Source organism: Cetorhinus maximus, chromosome 11, assembly GCF_964194155.1.
Source record: "Cetorhinus maximus chromosome 11, sCetMax3.hap1.1, whole genome shotgun sequence".
Classification (NCBI taxonomy): domain Eukaryota; kingdom Metazoa; phylum Chordata; class Chondrichthyes; order Lamniformes; family Cetorhinidae; genus Cetorhinus; species Cetorhinus maximus.
Genome location: NC_135889.1, coordinates 54,734,929 through 54,758,686, shown reverse-complemented (window position 1 = coordinate 54,758,686; position 23,758 = coordinate 54,734,929). Strand labels below are relative to the sequence as shown.

At 40.7% G+C, this 23,758-nt stretch overlaps 1 protein-coding gene across 1 annotated transcript in view; it reads right to left on the bottom strand.

The window, feature by feature from the left end:
- Positions 1 to 17,979, bottom strand: part of znf385b (zinc finger protein 385B) — a 423,045-nt gene extending 405,066 nt beyond the window's left edge. The window contains exon 1 of the mRNA XM_078551945.1: positions 17,698 to 17,979. Coding sequence (XP_078408071.1) covers positions 17,698 to 17,950 — 253 coding nt within the window. The 5' untranslated portion in view covers positions 17,951 to 17,979. The remainder of the gene's footprint in view (positions 1 to 17,697) is intronic.
- Positions 17,980 to 23,758: the final 5,779 nt, after the last annotated feature.

The window sequence follows — 23,758 nt, the reverse complement described above, 5'->3', positions numbered from 1 at the left end:
TGGGATAATGGTACCTCTGCTCTAACTGAAGCCTCCCTGCCAGGTGATAGCTCTCACCATTTGCCTTGTCCAATCATCACAGTGGTGGTGTGGCTGTTTTAACCAAATTCCAGGCATTACTAAATTTTCTTACGTCCCACTATATTTATCACAGACTGTTAGATAACCTTCACCTGCATGTGACCTCTGAGGATATTTCTGTATTACTGCTTCTCTATTCACCGAAGTCAAAGGTGGTTAAGTTATTTTTCCCTTATAAAAATTGCCAGGGGGGGGAACATCTTGCAAAATACATATCTGAAATAAATTATAAATTAAAAAATGTTTGTAATGCCTATTTTGTACCATTAAATTTGGCTAATATATTTTAAATACAATATCACCTTGCAGAGTATTTACAGCAAAGGTGGACGAGATGGAAAACAGTACTTCAGATTTTGGATGTTATCTCTTACATTAGGAAAAAATACCTTACTTCGAAAATATTAATCTAAATAGGGCAGAGGAGCAAAAGAATCACTAAAAGTAGCGATGCAGGTCAATAAGGCCATTTATAAAAAAAGCAAATCAAACACTCAGGGTTTATTTCTAGAGGGACAGAAATGCAAAATAGAGAAGTTATACAAAACTGGTGTTCAACCTTGATTAGACACACAAAGTACTTGCACAGTCCAGTCACCATATTATAGAAAGGATATAATATTACGAATGCAAGGATTCATAAGATAACTATGTTTTAAACTGTCTCCTTTAATTCAAGGTAAAACAGAGCAATGGAGAGGGGCATGTGGCATCCTGCTCATTCTCCCTGGCATTAAGCCCAGATGGGCTGGTTGCCATGGAGCTAGGGGCCCAGGTCAAAACTTATTCAAAGTCAAGTGCCAGATTTGATACCTGAACACAAAGCAAGAGGCACCTACTCTCGGTAATAGCAGACTTACTGAATCAGATACCCTTGACAGAGAGAGTGTGTCCTGGAGAAAAGGGAAAACAGAAGTTGCTGTGGAAAGCAGAGGAAAAGGTTGTTTTCTGTTAGCCACCAGATAGGATGCTGGTGGGAGCTCATTCTCTGGCTAAAGAGACAGGACCTGTGGCACTTTGAGGACAGAGGAAGATTCACCATGGTGTGACTGAGAGGGGGAGCTGCTAGAGTTGGCCTTGCTGCTGGAAGTCTATTCAGGGCTTCTGAGAAGATGGAGGGAAATGACTTTGATGGACACTGGACGTTGTGACTTAGCAAAACAGTGAGAAGTGAGCTTGTTGGAAGCTGGGGGTAACTTTGGACTGGCTCCTATAAAGACTACAATTCTATGGGGAGTGCGGTGTAATGTGTAAACATGGCGTGGGGTTTTCAGTCATGTTAGAAAGTTCAGGGGGGATATCTTTTCTGCAGGTTATAGTATTAGTTGCCCGCTAAGTAAAATTTAGTCAATGATGATTTTAGTTTAAAAACAAAAAACTACTGCGGATGCTGGAAATCCAAAACAAAAACAGAATTACCTGGAAAAACTCAGCAGGTCTGGCAGCATCAGTGGAGAAGAAAAGAGTCGACATTTCGGGTCCACACGACCCTTCAACAGAACTGAAGTATAGTTAGGAGAGGGGTGAAATATAAGCTGGTTTAAGGTGGGGGGGCGGGGGGAGAGAAGTTGAGGGTGGGGTGGTTGTGGGGACAAGCAAGCAGTGATAGGAGCAGATAATCAAAAGATGTCACAGACAAAAGGATCAAAGAGGTGTTGAAGGTAGTGATATTATCTAAGAAAATGTGCTAATTAAGAATGGATGGCAGGACACTCAAGGTACAGCTCTAGTGGGGGTGGGGTGGAAAGACTGACAAGGTATTAGTTGTAGATTTAAAAATAATGGAAATAGGTGGGAAAAGAAAAATCTATATAAATTATTGACAAAAACAAAAGGGAGGGGGAAGAAACGGGGTGGGGATGGGGGGAGGGAGTTTAAGATCTAAAGTTGTTGAATTCAATATTCAGCCCGGAAGGCTGTAAAGTGCCTAGTCGGAAGATGAGGTGCTGTTCCTCCAGTTTGCGTTGGGCTTCACTGGAACAATGCAGCAAGCCAAGGACAGACATGTGGGCAAGAGAACAGGGTGGAGTGTTAAAATGGCAAGCGACAGGGAGGTTTGGGTCTTTCTTGCGGACAGACCGCAAGTGTTCTGCAAAGCGGTCACCCAGTTTGCGTTTGGTCTCTCCAATGTAGAGGAGACCGCATTGGGAGCAACGAATGCAGTAGACTAAGTTAGGTGAAATGCAAGTGAAATGCTGCTTCACTTGAAAGGAGTGTTTGGGCCCTTGGACGGTGAGGAGAGAGGAAGTGAAGGGGCAGGTGTTGCATCTTCTGCGTGGGCATGGGGAGGTGCCATAGGTGGGGGTTGAGGAGTAGGGGGTGATGGAGGAGTGGACCAGGGTGTCCCGGAGGGAACGATCCCTACGGAATGCCGCCAGGAGGGGTGAAGGGAAGATGTGTTTGGTGGTGGCATCATGCTGGAGTTGGCGGAAATGGCGGAGGATGATCCTTTGAACGCGGAGGCTGGTGGGGTGATAAGTGAGGACAAGGGGGACCCTATCATGTTTCTGGGAGGGAGGAGAAGGCGTGAGGGTGGATGCGCGGGAGATGGGCCGGACACGGTTGAGGGCCCTGTCAACCACCGTGGGTGGAAAACCTTGGTTAAGGAAGAAGGAGGACATGTCAGAGGAACTGTTTTTGAAGGTAGCGTCATCAGAACAGATGCGACGGAGGCGAAGGAACTGAGAGAATGGGATGGAGTCCTTACAGGAAGCGGGGTGTGAGGAGCTGTAGTCGAGGTAAGTCGATGTAGTCGATGATTTTAGTTTGTTTGTTACAGGAAAAGTCTTAATACATTAAATCTTGTTGTATTTGAGTTGGTCACTGGGAATTTAAATCTCTTTTTAAAAGTTATTGGTCTCAATGGGGGATCGCAACAACAGAGACACTGGAGAAGGTTCAAAAGGGATTTACAAGGATGATACGAGAAATGTGAGGTTATACCTATCAGGAAAGGTTGAACAGAATGTTTTGCTTTTCGTTTGCAAAGAGAAAGCTAAGGGGTGATATTATAGAGGAGGTTAAGGCTCAGTTTGGATTCTGCCACGACCACACAGTTCCAAAATGCATAAAACCCATGGTTCAAGCATGGACAAAATAGCTGAATTTCAACAGTGGGGTCAGAGTAACAGCCCTTGGCATCAAGATAGCATTTGACCGAGTGCGGCATTGAGGAGACTTATTAAAATGGAAGTCAATGGGAATCAAGGAAAAACTCTTCACTGCTGTAGTCATATCTGCACAAAGGAAGATGACTGTAGTTGTTGGAGTTTAATCATCTCAGCCCCAGGACATAGCTGTAGGAGTTCTTCATTCACCCAACAATCTTCAGCTGCTTCACCAATAACCTTCCCTCCAACATAAGGTCTAAGATGGGGATGTTTACTGATGATCATGCAGTCTTTGGTAAAATTTACAACTCTTCTGATACTGAAACAGTCCATGCCTGCATGCAGCAAGACTAGTCCTGTATCAGGCTTAGGCTGATAAGTGGCAAGTAACATTCACAACATACAAGTGGCAGACAATAACATCTCCAACAAGAGAGAATCTAACCATCGCCCCTTGATGTTCAATGGCATTACCATCGCTGAATCCCCCACTATCAACATTCTGGGAGTTACCATTGATCAGAAACTCAAGTGGACCAGTCATATAAATATTGTGGCTACAAGGGCAGATCAAAGGCTGGAATTCTGCAGCGAGTAACTCACCTCCTGACTCACCAAAACCTGTCCAAGATCTACAAGACACAATTTAGGAATGCAATGGAATATTCTCCTCTGCTTGGATGAATGTAGCTCCAACAACACTCATGAAGCTTGACACCACAAGGACAAATCAACCTCATTCACCATCAGAACACCTTGGCTGCAGCAACTTGCCAAGGCTCCTTCGACAGCACCTTCCAACTCTGTGGGCTCTGCCACCTAGAAGGACAAGGGCAGCAGGTGCATGGGAACACCACCACCTGCAAGTTCCTCTTCAAATTAGACGCCATCCTGACGTCAGAATCACCATTCCTTCACAGTCGCTGGGTCAAAATTCTGGAACTCCCTAACAGCACTGTGGGTGTACCTATACCTATACCACATGGACTACAGACAGTTCAAGGCTGCAGCTCACCACCAAAGGGCAATTAGGGGTGGCAATAAAACATTGACCTTGCCAGTGATGCTCACATCCCATGAATGAATAAAAACAAATGATGAAATGCTTTGATAAAGTAGACAGAGTGTTTCCACTGCAGGAGAGAAAAAACTTGAGGCCATCAATATAAGATAGTCACCAAGAAATCAAATGGGGAATTCAGAAGAAATTTTACCCAGATAGTATGAGAATTTGGAACTTGATAACCACAGGTGAATACGGGGGTGGGGGGTGAACTGTATAGATGGATTTAAGGGGAGACTAAATAAACATATGACGAAGAAAGGCATAGTGGGGTATGCTGAGAATTAGATGGAGGAGGCTGGGAAGAGGTTTAAGTATAGCACAAATGTCAGCATGGACTGGCTGAGCCAAATTAACTGTTCCGGTGCCGTATATTCCATGTAATTCCAAAAGACTATATTTAATTTGCACCATCATGGGCTGGGATTTATTTAATCTCTGAAAGGATGTGTTTTGATACTGATAAATCTTGTAAGAAGTGAAAATTCTGAAATTCTCTAAGTGTATCGATTAATATGTCATTTACATTTCAGAACTGAAAAATAACTTCTACAGTTTTCTCAACACTGGAGCATAGTGCTCTATAGACATTCGTGCTGACACATCTTTAGTTACTTCCATGAATTAGAAACTGAATGACAGGGAATTAAATTGATGGGAAAGCGGAGTCGATTTAAAGTTTAGCCATGATCTTATTGGATGGCGTAGCTATAAGGCCTACTCCTGCTCCTATTTCTAATATTGTGATGCAAAATACTATTGAATCAGTGAAATGAGTGAAGGACAGAAATTTGAGGAATCACCTTCCAAGTATGCACTAGCTGCAAGGAGCCTTGCCCATTGATTGCCACGGATGGTAATATAATGATGCTGAGATTTGAGCAAATACAGTTCATAGAATTAATAATAAATCTTTGTGACATGGCTTGAAGCTCAAACTCAGATCGGTGGCACACTGGAAGCAGCTTTGTTTTCAAAGCCATTTTTTCCTTTCACTTTATCTCCTTAAGCCAATCACTCATTGCTGGAGTACAGTTCTATGGGCATCCGCACCTTCCAAAGCCTCATTTAAATGGATATTATCACATGTGAAGCTTGGACAGTTGATTGGTTAAAGATAACTCACATGTGGGGTGTGGAGCATCACAATTGAAATCAATCTTACCCTCACGCATGTGCAATTCTGGGAGGGTGTCTTGTCTACGCAAGACTTGAACACTACTCCGAAACGGAGGAATGCCCTTTGAGCATCTCTGACATTCCCAGAGAGCACACAGGCCTGTTGTGCAGTAGGTAATCGTTCTCTTGGGTTCAGTCTAAATCTTGCTTCTTGGGCCTTTCTCAAAATCAGGTTGGTCAGAGTTCTCCATCTTCATCCCTTGTAAGGTCAAAAATTCTATCCCATATAGTCTCCCTGATCCATGAGGATTCATTGCACATTCCACATTTCTTAACACATTCCCTCCTCCCTCTTGACTTTGAAGCTTTTGACCCCTTTCTTCTCTTCAGTATTTTCTACATCATGCTTCCTAATCACCTTTCTTGGTATAACTCCAAAGGTTTCTGAAACTTTCTGTTCTATATCGTACTCTTTCAATTTCTGGGTCTTGTGGTTAAGATAGTCATGTCGAAGGACCACTGAAAGATAAATCTCTTCATTGAATAGCTGGAACTGCAATTTTTCCTAAATATTAAATGGGAATACTGCAGTAATATAACATTGAATAAACCTTTTTAATAAAAAACACATCTCAGACATGTTAAATTACTTGCTTCACAATCCATCTGATAGGTTACAGGTTTTGAGCTTAAATGTTTACTTCAAATTGAAAATTCTGAGACATTAGTTAAACCTTTAATGGTAATAAAATTAGGACTTGGAACACTGATAGCAGAAAGAATGTAATATCTAGACATCTTCAGTTAAAGGGATTATCTTCTCAACATGTGCCCAAATAGGTGTTTTTTCATCAACAGCTGTTTGTTGCCACGTTACATTCATAATTAAACATATCACAGTGCTGAAAGCACTGAAAAATGTCCTCACCACCAAAAGTGCAGTTATCCACACAATTACCAAGTCTGAATATAAAGCCTTGAGCCACTAACTACAACAAATGTACTTTAACGTAAAACAAAATTTTTTAAATCACTAAAACATTAGGATATTTGCAAGTGATATACACCAATCTCCCAAGATGGACGGATGCCAATAAAAATAATCGCACTAAAATCTCAGTTAGATATGTAAATGCCCAGTGGCAAAATCCAAGCATATGCAGTAAAAAAATCAAGATAGAAGATAGTCTGATCAAAATGCACAGCAAGCAGGCCTAAACACATCATCAGATCAAATGCTTTGACTGCCATCTGCTGGATAACAGAAGTTAAGGGTGTTAACCATATGTTGCAGTTAATACAACAGTTAAACTTGTCTCTCATGAACAACAACGTGGAACTCCAACAAGTTGGATAATTTAATACACGTCATTGTTAAATTAGCTCATCAGTCATAACTATGTTGAAAGTGTAATTGTTGAAAACACTGCGAACTTCTCTGTCCTTTGAGTGTGTCTTTAGTTTTTTTAACATTTGAAAACACTCCATTTCTCACTTTGCATCCTTGTGTCATTAAAACTGTTACCTCATGTTAAGTCCATTTTCTCTTTTTTCATTTGATTCTAAAAGTTTAATATACATGTAGTTCAGACTGGAGTATGGATATGGTGCCATGAGGATTCTGCCATTGTGTACAATGTACATAACGTTTAATAATTGGCATTTACCAGAAATTTCTATGCCAATGTTATGAACATAAGACTTCATTTGCTGTTGTGTTTAAATTAGCATAGCCCAGGTCTTGCAATTAACTGATTGCAAGGAATGGTTTTCTAGAGAATACATGGGACCCTGTCAAAGGCAGAAAATATCACACAATTGTACTATATTATACAGGCTGCAACAGTGTGTCCTGGATTTACATGCAAAATAATACACAAAAGGAAATTTAAACAATACAATAGCTACACAAGAGAACTGGAATCAGGAAGTAATTTAGTACTTTGCAAAAATTTCCTTCTTAAATTTCTTGGAATGCAACAGTTTATTTTGGTGAATCAGCTGGATTTAGCAATGCCTGAACCACTGGTAGACATTTTGCAGTCACAAAACACATCCTTCAGGATACAATGTTGCATAGAGAATATAAAAGCTTCAAGGTTCTCTTCAAAACTCTAGCTATTTGAAACCATACTAACTAAAGATGGATATTTTTTTGTTACAATTGTTTAGACTTACTTTTGGATAAGTCCACCTATATCTTAAATATACCATTCAGAAATTAGACTTTTCAAAACGCAAGTTTTATATACATTTCAATTTGAAATCATTTGCAAACAGTGATTCCTTTCTCAGTCTGCTCCAATGAGCAGTGCCCATAATTTAACTTGAACTAAACTTAATATGCAATTAGCAAGCCTCTTTGTACAAGCTGTGAATCTTCTTGTCAAGATTCTTGCCAAGAAAGTGAGAGATGAGTCAGATAAAAGTACTAGTTGTAAATGCTCGTTGCACTTGTAACAGTGAAAAATTTCTCTTAATGTCATAGTGAAGGAGGAGGTAGTTTGAGACAATGAATGGACTAAAAATTGATTTAAAAAATAAGGAGGTGGAAAGACTGGCTGTACTTAAAGTTGACAAGTCACCTGAGAGATGGGATGCATCCAAGATTACTTAGGGAAGTGGGGGAGGAAATTGCAGAAGCACTGGCCATAATCTTCCAATTGGCCAGAGGATTGGAGAATTGCGAGAATCTGTTCAAGGGTGTAAAGATAAATCCAGCAACTACACCAGTTTAACCTGGGTGGTAAGAAAACCTTTAGAAAGGATAATTCGTAACAGTCACTTTGGAAAGTGCAGATTAATTAAGAAAAGGCAGCAGGGAATGGTCAAAGGCAAATCACATTTAATTAACTTGATTGAGTTTTTGATGCGACAACAGAGATAATTGATGAGGGTAATATGATTTGGTTTACATGGACTTCCAAAAAGCGTTTATTAAAGTGCTACATAATAAGCTTGCTAGCAAGTTGACACTAATGGAATAAAAGGGACAGCGGCTACATGGATACAATGTTGAGTCACAGGAAACAGAGTAGTGGTAAATGGTTGTTTTTTGGACTAGACGGAACAAGTGGAGTTCCCCAGGGATCAGTAACAAGTGTGAAATGATACACCTTGGTAGGGGGATCAAGGAAAAGCAAAATAAAGGGTGCAATTCTAAAGGAGTTGCAGAACAGAGAGACCTGGCGGAATATGTACAGAAATCGTTGAATGTGGCAGGGTAGGTTGAGAAACCGGTTAAAAAGACATATGGAATCTTTGGTTTTATCCACAGTGGTATAGAGTACAAAAGCAAGGAAATTATGATGAACCTTTAGAAAACACTACTTCGGCCTCAACTGGAGATTCTGTCCAATTCTAAGCACCGCACTTTAGGAAGGATGTGAAGGCTTTGGAGTGGCCACAGATGAGATTTATATGGATGGTTCCAGGGATGAAGGACCTCAGTTATGTGGGTTGACTGGAAAGATTGAAGCTGTTCTCCTTAGAGAAGGCTGAGAGAGGACCTGATAGAGATCTTCAAAATTATGAGGGGTCTAGGCAGAGCAGATAAAGAGAAACTGTTCTAATTGGCGGCAGGGTTGAGAACCAGGTGACAATGTTATAAGATGAATGACCGAAGAACCATAGGAAACACAAGGAAGAACTATTTTATGCAGCAGGTAGTTAGGATCTGGAATGCACTGCCTCGACTGTGGTGGGGGAAGATTCAATCATGCCTTTTAAAAGGGGATTGGAAAAACAGCTGAAGAAAAATAATTTGCAGGGCTAGGGGGAAAGAGCTGGGGAGTTGGGCTAGCTGATTTGCTCTTGCAGAGAGCCATCAAGAACACGACAAATCAAACGGTCTCTTTCTGTGCTGTAACCATCCTTCAATTCTGTGGCCAGAATTTTCTGTGCCCGCTGGCATCAGGCATCATGACAGGCATGTGCAGACAATGTGGCAGGAAGGCCAAAAATCAGTTTCACGATGTTGAGAAATCAGTTTGCAATCGTCCAAACCGCCCATCAATTGCGGGTCACATTTCCCTCCACCGCACATCGGGAACTTTATTGTAATACATCTGAATATCATTATAAGTCCAGCTCACCAGAATCATCCCCCCACGCTGGATCATCTGGGCATGTCAACGTGCTTCACAACTGTAAATAAGCGATGTGCACCTGGCGAGCTGCACTTTGCTCGGGACTATGAGGCTTGTTTGCCTTATTGCTTCAGGCAGCACTCGTGGTCATCAGTGCCAGGCTTCACAGGCAGCAGCACTTCACCTTTAGGAGGGCTCACGGGCAGGTGCCTACTTACAAGTCCAGCCGTAAGGCGAGGGTGGCTTTTCAACAGTTGCAGGGCCATGGCTTGTTTGGGGAAGGGGGAGAAGTGGCCTCAGGCAAGGGAAGAGGCTGAGAGCTAGGGCATTACTGAGGAAGAGGGATATCCCAGGGTGTGTGTGGGGACACATGCTGATCTGTGCAAGTGGCCTCAAGAAGGTGAGGGCTGAGGAGGCAGTCTCCAGAGGAGATTAGTCCAGATGGAGATGTGAGAGAGTGAATAAGTGGTGATGTCCCTTGAGCTGGCAGTGAGTGAGATGCCAGTGAATGTGTGATGGGCTTAAGAGTAATGAGATGGTTGCCTTACCCTGGTGGCACGGATGAGATCATTCATCCTCTTTCTGCACTGGATGGCGAACCTCTTCTGTTCAGTGTTGGTACTGACCACCGCTCCCACCACCTCCCAAGCCGGAGTGGTAACACTGATGGGCCTCCTGTGGCCAGAGCGGGGTAGAGGGCATCACGGCGGGCTCCGACTGTGTCCAGAAGGCATCCTGGGGATGTGTCACTGAATCAGGGGCTGCAGTCTTCTTGTCTTTCACGACCATGTCTTCTGTGCAGCAGTCCTGGGCTGGAAGCACTGAGAGGCACGCGCACCACGTGGCTGCATTTTAAATATGGCACCTGAAAGCAGCGAGGCGACGGGTGAATAACATGCCCCCTGCCAGTGAAACACCATGTTTCCCAGGAATGCATGATTAATGAGGCAGGATTGGGATGATATGGCGCAAAAACCCGTCATCGCGACCAGCGGGTAAAACATCCTTTTTCCCCACCCACTACAATGCAAATCTGGAATGATTCTGTCCTATGAAGATGCAAGTTTAAATTCATCATCGATCTTAATGGAAAATAGTACAGTAATTGCTCATGAATCTTGCAACTGTACTTAAGCATGCTGGCATAGCTGATAATTCATAGGCACAATGCATATAAGATAAAAAGATTTCCAATGAAAAAGAGGGAACTTCTTCACATACACCAGCTCCAAGTGTAGACACTTTTGTCAGTGATACTATGGTTATCCTTATACTCTCTTTAGTGCCACTTTCCTTGTGTGATGTCTAAATATTCCTGGTTTCATGAAGGTGGAACTTGATCAAGGTTATTCCCTTTCACCTTCTGTAAAAATGCTACAAGAAACAGTGTGTATGAATTGGGGAAGTACTTCTGTTGTTGACACACACTCTGTTTTGATATCTGCAAAATGAAAACTCAATAATCAATGGCAGAAGAAAAGCAAAACAGCAAAAAATTAAGTTCAGAAAACAAATGGACCGCAATAATGGAGGAAATAAAGAGAGAAACACAGTCAAAATAAAAGAGAGTCACAGAGGTCTACAGCACAGAAAAAGGCCCTTCGGCCCATTGAGTCTGCGCCAGACAAACAAGTACCTAACTATTCTAATTCCATTTTCCAGCATTAGGCCCATAGCCTTGTATACCAATGCAGCGCAAGTGCATATCCAAATACTTGTTAAATGTTATGAGGGTATCTGCCTCTACCACCCTTTCAGGCAGTGAGTTCCAGATTCCCACCACCCTCTGGGTGAAAAAATTCTTCCTCACATCCCCTCTAAATCTCCTGCCCCTCACCTTAAATCTATGCCCCCTGGTTATTGATCCCTCCACCAAGGGGAAAAGTTCCTTCCTGTCTACCCTATCTATGCTCCTCATAATTTTATACACCGCAATCATGTCCCCCCTCAATCTCCTCTGCTCCAGGGAAAATAACCCCAGTCTATCCAATCTCTCCTCATAACTAAAACTCTCCAGCCCAGGCAACATCCTGGTGAATCTCCTCTACACTCTCTCTACTGCAATCACATCCTTCCTATAATGCGGATTCCAGAACTGCACACAATACTCTAGCTGTGGCCTAACCAGCGTTTTATATACTACCAGCATAACCTCCCTGCTCTTATATTGTATGTCTCGGCTAATAGAGGCAAGTATCCCATATGCCTTCTTAACCACCTTATCTACCTGTCCTGCTGCCTTAAGGGACCAGTGGACATGTACACCAAGGTCCCTCTGATCCTCGGTATTTCCCAGGGTCCTACCATTCATCATGTATTCCCGTGCCTTGTTTGTCCTGCCCAAGTGCATCACTATTTATTATGATAAAAGTGCAATTAAAAGAAAATGTTCAAAACTAAGAAGGGAAAAAATGATGAGGGCATAGATTTAACAAAAACAAGGTGTTGCATTTATGGCCAATATCACTGAAAAATCAACATAGACACCGATTCCTCATCACTATTCAAACTATTCTGGTATATCGATTCAAAATAGTACTTTTGAAGTTTTAAATGTGTCCTTCGATTTGCTACAATCTCCGTAGAGACCGATAACTTTAAACAAGAGACTTGAATTCCAGTGACCAACTGAAGACCAACAAAAGCAACATCAATTAAACATTACTTTGTAGGCAACCAGTACTCTAAGCTACAGAAAATATATTCCCTCTAACTTTTTAACATGATAGAAAACCCCATGCCAGTTATACTTTACGGCCCACTCTCCACAGAATATTTTCACAAGGGCCAGTCCAACATTGCTCCCAGCAAGTTCACTTCTCCACATTTCGCTAAGTCAGATTTCAAGTGACCATCAAAAGGCATTTCTCTCAGTTTCCAGACAAACCGACTCCCAGCATCAAGTCCTATTCTTGCAATTCCTCCTCACCCCCCCCTCACCCTCAACCCCTAGCCACACCAGGACAAATCTTCTGGATTCCTTAGACTACCATGGGATGCATATTTTTAACCAGATACTGTCTTCCCTCTCACCTTCTGCCCGGTTGCCCACAACAAAAACACACTTTCCTCTCTGCTGACCACACTGACTTCAGTTTTTTGCCATGAGGCCCCTTTCTCTCTCTCTCTCTGCCCGAAATTTCGGAAAGAGACAGCCTACTCAGCCGCAGCTCTTGGCCTTTGTTTTCAGGTGAGACACCTTTGCACCTTGCTCAGTAAGGTCTTTTCACTTGGGCCCCCTTATCCCCATGGTAACCAAACCATCTAGCTGTTGCCTGGCAGAATTAAGCAACCTCCTGCCAAACTCCTTTCCAGGATATTTCTGTTTTACCTTAAATTACAAAGATAGTTTAAAACATAACAATCTTATAATCTTCACTTTCATGACAATTTGCCTCACTGTAGGACCTAGGACGTGCACACATCCTTCTCATTTAGAAAGTGATCACAACAGCATCACAAGGGGCGGTAATGCTTACACAAGGCTTCCAATGTCAGGTGTGCTGAACTTCAGCATCCTGCATTAGTTATAAACTTTCACACAACACTTTTCTGTGTGAAACAGTCAAGGAGTTTGGTTCATATTACAGCCCTCTATGAAAATATTGAAAGACAAGCACTTGCTGAACAAGGAGCTTATATCAAGCTGTAGGAAAACCTCTTGACAAATGCTCCCAAGTTTCAGGGTTAAAAAGCTGAGACATTTATCTCCAGCTGCAAGTAAAAATAAAACCTTCAAGTTCTGAAGTAAAATGGAAAATCCACAAAGTACACTGCAGATCGGTAGACACCTGAAATGAAAAAAAAGTTAACATTTTGGGTGCAGACCTTTCATCAGAACTCAGCAAATGGATTTTACTTCCAGCTGCTACTGCAGCAGACCCTGGACACTGCAGGAGTTCCAACCACCCATTCCAACATGCCCCTAACTTCCTCCCACGACCCTGGTTGACTTTTCAGGATCAGACTATGTAGTAATTATGGTTTTATTTAGTGTGTAATGTACCTTTAAGAATAATACTGGTTACGGAAGGTCACATGATCTGTAGTAACTAATAGGAGGGTAGTGTGGGCCATGTCTAGTAGTCAGTGTAGAGTTAGAGCTTGAGTTGAAAGCACATGTCTAGTTGCTGCTGAGTATATTATGAATAAACTTAATGTTTCCGCCCAAGAAGTGTCTGCAGATCAACTCTATCAACTATAGTAGCAACTCGGCCACCCTACAACAGGCTAATTATTATAATTTGGCCAGGCAACAGGACCTTTAACTCCACTGCTGGTTCACCCACCAATGTCAGATAGTTTTAACAAAAAATGTGCTGCAAAAGACTAAATTGGCTGTGAATGGCAGCATTTTTGATACTATTATTTATCACATTTGTGTGTATGCTGCTACTTCAGAGCGAAGTCAGCATTGGGTCATCAAAATTGGCTCCTACACTATCCGACTGAAGTATTTACTGCTGTGTTCACTACTCTTTTGTAATGCAGCCTGCAGATGGCATTGCTATTCCTGAAATAAAGAAATTAGCTGGCATTCCATGTAAACAATGTGCAGTTAAAGTCATGAATGAAGAACAACTTGAGATGACTTGCAGCTGCAGAGGGAATATTAGATTTTCTCTGTTTAAGGTATAAAGAGGCAACAGTCTAACACGCAAATGTTATTATAGTGAAAACTATATTGTGAACGATTTAGGCTTATTCATGTGCTACTTCATCTTGTAATTTTGATACAAAGCTGTCCTAAATTAAGGCCTAACATATTAGAAGGGAGGGAAGAAACGGGGAGCAAGTCCTTAAGGATAGGTGACATGAGAAATGGAAAAATTTACAGTGCTGAACGAGGGCTCCTTTTCATAGCTTAAGGCAAATAGCTTGGGAAGGCTGCAGTGTTGCTCAGTGGCTGGCCATATTGCACCCAAGCTTCCTTGTTTTCAGTTTTTACTTGTTTTTTGTGATAAATCCCCAAATCCATTCCTGTTTCTTAAAACATGCTGAAGGAATTTACAAACATGCCTACTTTAGAATCTGACATCTTTTAAGTTTTAAAAAAAGTTACACAAGAGGTTTTTTTCTTCACAATGCCTGTTTTCCTTATAAGGTAAACAATTAAAAACAAGAGACAACGTGATTGAAAGTGAAAGAGTTTTTCTAACTTCTTTTTAAATTGAAATTTCCACCGCTTTGATTTTCATTCAGAAAATATGCCCTTCAATGTTTCTTCACTTTTCAACTGGATTCAATGGTTTTCATTAAAACCTGAAATCTCAGTTCCAATTCTGAACCAGTCAGTCCCAGATATTCTGGCAATAGTACGGAGAACTTGTGCTCCAGAACTTGCCGCACCCCATAGCCAAGCTGTTCCAGTACAGCTACAACATTGGCATCTACCTAGTAATGTGGAAAATTGCCCAAGTATGTCCTATACATGAAAAACAGGACATATCTAACCCAGCCAATTAGGAATGTGCAATAAATGCTGACCTACCAGCAATGCCCATATCCCATGAATGAATAAAAGTTAAAAATCTCAACACAGTATAGATGCAAGCATCAAATTCAGAAAAGCATCCAGTAGCTGGCACCAACGTTAAGGGAGAACTCAAATGAGTATGGCACCTAGGAGTCATTGCAAGACTAAGCTCAACAGGGGCCAGAGAACAAATTCACTATAAGTGACATAAGGGAAAATGGTCATAGTTGCGGTCAATCATTGCAGTTCAGGAGTTCCCTTAGAGCAGTGTGCATGACCCATACTATCTTCAGCTACTTCATAATGACCTTTCCTTTAAAAATAATAATGTCAATAATGAGGTAGCTCACAGTGATTTTATGGAGTTCATTGCCATTCACAACTCCTCCAACACTGAAAAAGACCATGCCAGCCTACACCAGGACCTCAATAGCAGAGAATAATCCTGCACAGTCTCTTCGCTACATGCAAGTATGCATCAGGAGTATAAGCCGCTATGATCCTGTAGAAACCAATACCTTTTAGAAATATATTCCAATTTCCAGTGGTTTACTGGAAGGATGACATAACAAGATTTCAAGTTTTAAGAATTTTAAAATAATAAACAAATTTAAAGCAACATTGTCTAAACTTTATTCAGTGGGAAACTTATACTCTAAACTACAGGAAAGATCCCCCATTTAACTTAAAATGACAGAAAATCTCCCTCCATGGTTATACTTTTACTCTGTCCCATAAGTGGAAACTTCATTCTCCAGGAACCAGTCTAAAGCTATCTCAGCTCCCATGGCTTACTTCTTTTTCCTTTTCCAGCTGGATAGCATTTAATCCTGAACTAACTTTCGCAGTGAGGATTGCACTGGAGATTCCTCCCTTTAGTCAAAGCTAGGTGAATCTTCCAGCTTTGTTTTAACTCTTCCTCAACTTGGTCTCTTCAATCCGAGTGCAAGCTCCCACCCACATTCTGTGTGGTGAACAATAGAGACTGGCTGCCTCTATCTCTCTGCTCTCTCTCCCAGATTCTTACAAATTTACCTGTCTGAGGAAAAGCCGTATAACTCGATATTACAACAGCTTGCTATGGACTCTTCCCCTCTATAAGCTCATCTCCATGGCAATGTGAATAACCTGGGCCTTGTATCTAGGCAGAAATGTTAATTAGCTTTCCTCTGGGCCCCCAACTCTATTCTAGCTTGAATTAAAAAGACAGTCTACAGTATAACTGGTCACAAAACCTGACACCTAATACCTCCATGTGACTTGGAGACCAACAGCCTATCCACCATCAGCACAGCTGCCCTGGTCATTGTTTACAGGTGTGAAATATCTCTCACCTTCTTCCCAGTAAGACAACCTGGGCCCCCTTTAACCGCCAAGCTACCCAAGCCTCTCCAAAGGCAGAAATCAGAACAGGTCACATGACCTCTTCATTCCTCCATTTTACCTTTAATTAGGGAGACAGTTCTAAAACATAACAATCTTTTAAACTTCATATTTGTAACACAGCACAAAGCTGGATATGTGCAGTTGCTATGCTCAAGAAACATAGTGCCACTCAGGATAAAGCAATCTACTTAATCAGCAACCCTGCTAGTCTCAGTATCCACTACATGCACATTTTAGTCGCAGTAGTTTTCTCTACAGAATGCACTGCAACAACTCATCAACAATATTTTGACAGCATCTCCCAACACTGTGACCTCGACCACCAAGGACAGAAGCATAAAAACTCTGGACGCATCATCACCTCCAAGTCACATGTCATCTTGACTCAGACATATTGTCAGTTGCGTCATCTTTGATAGGTTAAAGTCCTAGAATTTCATAGGTAACACCAACAGGAAGGTAGCAACACCACAATAACTACAATGGTTCACAGATCAGGGCCACCGCCACCTTCTCGGGCTACTAGGGCTGGACAATAATTATGGTTTTTGCAGCATTGCTCACATTACAGGAAAATAAAAAAATAAATGGAGGCAACGTAGGCAAAACAAGATTTGTAAATAAATAGCTATTTATGCCTGTTTTGAGAATGCTTGATGCTGACACTGGAAACTGAACAGTAAAGAGAGTTTGACATCAACTACAAGAGCATATTTCACCACAAATGCATTTGGAAAGCTCTGTGAAAGTTGCAAAACAGGACTTAAAAATTTGTAACATTGTGAACCCCATCTTAACTTTCATGATCGAAAAGTAAATTTTAGTAACAGTCCTTTTTCCAATTTGATGTCAAGATCTTACGGAACCCTAATGTGGAATGAAACATAACATGAAATAGATATTTTTTATTTCACAAATCACAAAGGCAATTTTCAACTCGCTGTCAGAGCATAAAATTGGGCTTTCAGGTTAAGTGCTTCTCTTAGACACTGCCAGATTTTCCTTCCCATTGATTTGAATAGAAAGAAAAATTGGGTGTTTTTTCTGAGGGCTGCCTGGCCCACAAAGCCACTGTTACACTCAGTGTTAAATTGAAGATTACCTCTCACCATTCAATCCCAATGGGCCCATGTTGGATAAAAAGACAATTCAAAAACAATTTCCAGGTGAACCATCTGCACAGCCGCAGATCCAAAAGTCAAGGTTACAATGGAGGAAAAATATACAGATTGCATACATTTATACTTTAGTTTATGAACTAAGACAGGACCAACTGAACAATAGATCAAATATTATTAAAAATGAATCAATTAAATAATATGAGAATCATTTCAAGCACAATCTTGACAATTCATGTTAAACAATTACAAATACCTGTACTGGTGCTAGTAACAATGGTGCTAGGTGCTGAAGGGACCGGAATGTGGCCATTGAATTGTTTCATCCTCTTCAAGTGAGACCTCCCATTATAATGAATCTCAGCTTGTGCTGCTGAGTTCAGCTGAATGTTGCATACTTCACACAATGCTAGTCCTATTTTCCTTTTCTCTATGTTCAACTGATAGTCCAAGTATTCACTACTTAGTAACTTCCCATCATTGTAAGTATAAAGGTCTGCTGAATTCATCGTGACATCTTCAGCAATATGTTCAGGACTCAGCGGTCGCTTCATACCTGCAGCAATTTAAACATAAGACACTTAGGGAATCAGGTCACATAAAAACATAAATTCTTGAATTGAATGTGAAAGCTAGATACTTCTGTTTTTTTTAAAAAACTAACAGGGAGACATATTTAAGGTGGTATACTATTAAACACAATAGCCTGGATTTGGAGGTAATAAGAACAGTGAGGTCATCAGTGTTCACGACCATTACATGATAAATTGGACAGCAATTTCGAGCATTTGCACATGTACAACTAATCACAGAAGTCTGGCAGTTGCTGTCAGAGATACGCTGCTGCTAAATAGGGTGCACTGTTGCAATCCCCGAGTAATGAGTTTAGCAGTGAAGCGACTGCAATGTGGGGTGCCGACTCATCAGTTCCCCACTAAAGATGGCTGAAGAGGTTAGGCCTGGTGCATTCAGGAGTCTCATTCTCTAAGGAAGTTAGTGTTGGAGATGTTTCAAAAATTTCATTTTTTTTTACTTTTCCTGTCGGTCTCTTTTATCCCTCTCTCTCTCTCCATCCTCTCTCTTATTTGTATTTCCCAATTTTCATTTTGCTTTCTGTACACCCTTTAAATCTAATTTATAATTCCTGCCTTAATTAGACTTGTGTGACTCAATGCAGATTCTATCCCTGCTCACACATCAGGATGCTGATTTGGAGAAAATTTCCATTGACAAGGAAACTCCACACAGCTATCAGCTAGGTGAACAGCAAGCACTTTTCCTTCGCTGCTGATAGAGAAGTCTCTGTCACAATGTTTCTTTTATGTGTACACAAATGAAATGTCCAATAACCATCAAATGGCTGTTACATGTAACATTAAACTGGCCAGGGGTTTGCACTCAAATCAGCATAACAAAACATCATGCATATTGAAAAATCAAACATCGTATGAGATTCTACCAATCAACACTCTCCAGTAAGTGATAAGGTACTTTACAAAATAAAGCATATAAATCTTTTCTGTAATATAAAAGCTTAGAAACAAAAAAAGTCCTTTTTTTTTTGCTCTTAGCTTGTGCTGAGATAGCCACTCTGGATGGGACAGTCTTAAGATTGCATGCATGTGGCCTCAATGTCTCAGAAGAAAAATCTATCAGGCATCCTGCTCCTGAACATAGTGGCCCCTATTAGAAACTGCAGATGTGAGAATATCATGTGAACGCAACAGGGTGAAATTAGGCTTTGGCAGTAGTGAAAAATGAACAGTAGCCCAAATTGGTAGCCCATTTTTTTTTAATTGCTTAAATTATTCTTGGTCACTTGGAAACAGAGATGGCACAGATTACTTCTAAATTCTGCATTTCTTTTGCTTGAAGACGACATGGTTTCCTATTTTAGCCCAAGCCCTACATGAGAACCAATGCTTCCAGGAACTTCTGTCCCATGTTGCCTTTTTCTGTCTGTTGTTCAGTTAAGTACTTGGTAAAAATGAACATTATTTGTCATATATAAACCAAACATTTATGCAAGTACATTTCACACAGATGCTCTTACTTCGTAGAGACATTGCAATAATCGCGCAAGATATGACTTATGTTATTAAGTGTTGCATTCAACAATGTGCTTCAAACATTGCTCTACCACTCAAAAGAATAATGTATAACTCGTTATATCAAAAACAAAATTATGCTTCAGAATTATTTTCTCTGGCGCACATTTCATTGTTGTATCTAAACATACTCTGAAAAATTCCACACAGGCACAAGTTTAATCATGGCAGAAAATTTGTCCAGTTCCTGTACCAATTATAATTTGCTAAATTTGTAAATGGAGTTCAAAGTTTTTTTCTACCTAAATCAACATGAGGTGGGTGATGTTAAAATTTTTGACAGCGAGATGGTGAAATAGGAAATCAGATGCTAATCTTTTACTTGATACTAGAATTATTTACAGAATGCATCATTATATACGTCTGCCTCCTCCCTAATCAACAGAGTGTCCCAGAAGTCTCACGTACTCAAGATACTTAATCAATCAATGCCCTCCACCTGTATACCTTTTATGGTATGTTAATTGTATTATTAAGGCTAACAGATTCCGCTCTTTTCTGTAAAACTTGATAACACACAAACAATATTTCAAAACAAATCAAAGAGAGAGAAAAAAATTGGTTTTCCATATTCTGGACGCCACATTATAATATAAGACACCCTTCTTCTAGAACCTTCAATAGTCTTTTTGAGCAAGTATTACTTTTTGTAAAGCACTCTGACAACTGATGACTTACACCAACCTATTTTATCTTGGAGACTTCTCTTTCTCACACCTTTTTTACACTAACAAGTTCAATCCTTAACCTGTTTTCAGTCACACTTTTTGCTGAACATACATTATCCCACAGGGAATGATTATCCATAAAACATTTAAGAAACAAACTATTCTTAGAATGCCACTTAAGCTCCCCTAAAATATTTTGCAGGTGAAAACCCATGTCAATTGCTTCTACAAGAGCAAGCGTTTCTGCGTCTCAAACACTTTTAACCATCTTTTTTCTTTTCTTAGCTTTCCAGGTCAAGGGACAACAGTTTCCATTTTCACTCCCCCAGGAATATTATAAAACCAACTGTCCTCCAATGCCCATCTGGAATACTGAGATAAGAAGTGTCACCAAAAAAGACTCATTTCATGACCTTGGGTTCCCCACGGCTGGAAAATGGAGCCACATTTCTCCAGATTTAATTTTTTAATGTTATATTTGCCCTTAAAACTTCTTCAACTGTAACATGTTTCATCATAGTTCTTAGTTCAAATACATCAAAACTAGCATCTGCTCTTGTCTGAGTGCATAACCAATTCAACTGCCCAATCAAGCTGCTCAACTGCTTTGTTTCTTCTTTCGACGTAACATCATCGTTCTGTGACGACCTAGCAAATTTTATCAGGATAGGAGTAACAGTTTCTAGATAAGATTGTTGACTCAAAGTTACTTCAGGCCTATTCTGCTTAGTTTCTAGGCCTATATACTTAAAGGCCCTCGAAGCCCGACTTCCAATCCTAAATTCCCCTTTAATCTTATTTGTAACAAATTGCTCAAATTCCACAGAACCTCCCCATAGAAAATCATCGACATGCATCATGAACCAGTAGACATTGCTGGATCTGTTTTCAGTTGAGTACAGCCTACTTTCAGCAAAACAGATCTAACTGAGAAATAAAATGCCTTTGATGCATCATTCAATCCATAAATGCATTTGTTTAATTTCCAAAGCTTCCTTTCAACATCAGCTGCCTCTTTAGGCAATTTCGAAAATGCAGTTGCAAAAAATGTGACTTTTAAATCAATCAATCTACAATCCCATGAATATATGGCTAACAGAGCTTTACTTTTTCGGCCATCGGGGAGTCCACTCTAACATCTTGATCTCCAAATTGCCCTTCAAAAGCCCAATACACTAGTCTTGCTTTAGCCTTATAAATCCCATCTGGGAGGACTTTTTCCACACATATCCATCTATTAAATAAGGCTGGGCTGTCCCATATCGGGTACTTCAGGATAGACACCAAATTACTTCCAACTATCCAACCGTTTTTGTCTTGCTTCTCTTATCAATTTGCCTTTTAATTCATTGGTAGCCACCAGAACTTCCTGGTCATGAAGCCTTTTACCCCTGGTACTGTTTTGAGACTGTCCTGTAGCCCTTGTTCTACCTGTGTAATCTATTCAAGCTATGGCCTACATTTGCACTTCGATGTCTTTCTGGGCTACTACTACTACTACAGGATCTCTCCCTTCCACAGTCAGAAGTTCTATCACTGGTACGTGATTGTTTTCTCGTGCAAGAGTCACTCCCAGATCAACTATTAGAGCTCACACTGTTTTCTTGCCTTCTATTCTTCACCCCATTCTGCCAGTCCATAGACCTTGTTTCTTGCCCATCACCTTGGACATTTAGCCAATATTTGAATTGCTGGGTAGCTTCCTTGCTTGCTCTACAATAGTCACAGCCCTTCAATCACATCACCCAAGTACCCACTCTAGGCAGTTGGCTTTGGAATACAAGCAGCAGAATGATACTGACACACCGAGAGGGCTATTGCCATCTGACCCATCTACCATATTCTGTTCCTCAGAACTGTCAAACACATGAGTATGTAAGGTATAGGGTGCCTCATTGTCTTCTATTAACTGTTCAGATTCTGAAAGTTAATAATCAATCCAAATGAAATACGATGAATTGGCCTTAATAGTGTGACTACCATGTTGGAGAATCATTGTCTTACCATCACACCCTATCACTTTACCCAGACTTTTCCACTCTTTATGACCTCTTTTGTTTGACTTCATCTCATTGGCACACTTGTGTAATTAATAAGGCTTAAATTATCAAATTGCACTGTATATCAACTTAGTGAAGAAATGTCTTCATTTATATGTATTATTAGAATGTAGTCAAGAAAGTCTTTCAGTTTGCATTTCCTTAAGTGATAAATTACTATAACGCAGCTTTAAGAAAGAAGAGGTGGAGTTATAGCCAGGACACATTTATCACATTTCGGCTCCAGTGAATCTGGCATTAGCAGTAAACAGTAGCCAAGACTGCAATACTGATTGGCTAGAAGAATGGTCTAAAAATAAGTCTCTGGTCAAAAGGGCACAAGTTAACGTTAGATTGTTGTGGGGAAGCCAGGAGCATTCTTCCCAATGGTTAAGAGTTGCAAATATTCGGTTAGAAGTTATTGGTTGTGTTCAGACAGGTGCACATACATGGTCTGGGTGTTGTAAAAAGTGTATAAAAATAGGGAAGCATCACTCAGGTTTTTAAATGTGCCAAGGGATAGCATTCATCACAGGATACTTGCTGGAGGGCATTTGTCAGGAGATACAGAGTTGGGAGTAGGGCACTTGCTAGGAAGTTAGCATTTGCATAGGACATTGCTAGTCAACGGGTAATTGTCAAGAGTAGGGGGTTTCCGTAAGAACTCAGATCAGTATGAGAATCCGGTGTTAGGGCCAAAGGGCCTTAGAGAAAGTGGATAGTCTTTGTTAGAAAGCTGTCTCCACTATAGAGAGATAAAAGAGTTGAAGTCTTAAAACTGGAAGGGATTTCTATGTTAGAGTTAAGTTGGCTAAGTTAAAATCTTGAAGGGTGCCGTGAGCCAAGAGGCCAGGTCCAAGGGGCCAACAAGATGAGGCCCCAGAAGTCCCGGGATCCATGGAAAGACAGATCGACACACATTGAACTTGTGTATCGTGCCATGTCTTGACCAGTGGAATGTTAAATATTAATCTTTGTTGTCCAGTAAGTCATTCTAGTTTGCATTCTAAATTAATGATGTCCTTTTTGTCAAGAAGGTTATTCCTCAATAATAATTTTCTTACTCTGGGGTTTAGTATAGAGTCTATTTCCCTACACCTATATAGTATACTAAATCCCCAGGTTTGAAGATTATCTCAGATGTTCTTATACAATTCTTTAGAGCTCTCCAAGTTTTCTCCGAGATGTCAGCCATGATGAATGCCTTTCTTCCCGCTTGTAAAGCATTCAAATGTGCAGAAAAAATTGGAACTAATTGTTGTCCCTTCTAGGGTAGGGGACTATCACACAGTACAAAAGATAATTTGGGATTCTCCCATAGACCAGTTGATAAGAACTATACCCACAACCAAATGAAGTGAATTCTTTGCATGGGCCATCCATGCCAGGGCAGTTTTTAACTTGCAGTTTGGTTAATCGGCTAAGATCTTATGGTGCATCTCATCGATCACCGTGCAATTTATTTCACAGCGTCCACTGCTGAAAGGACTTTCAGCTGGGAT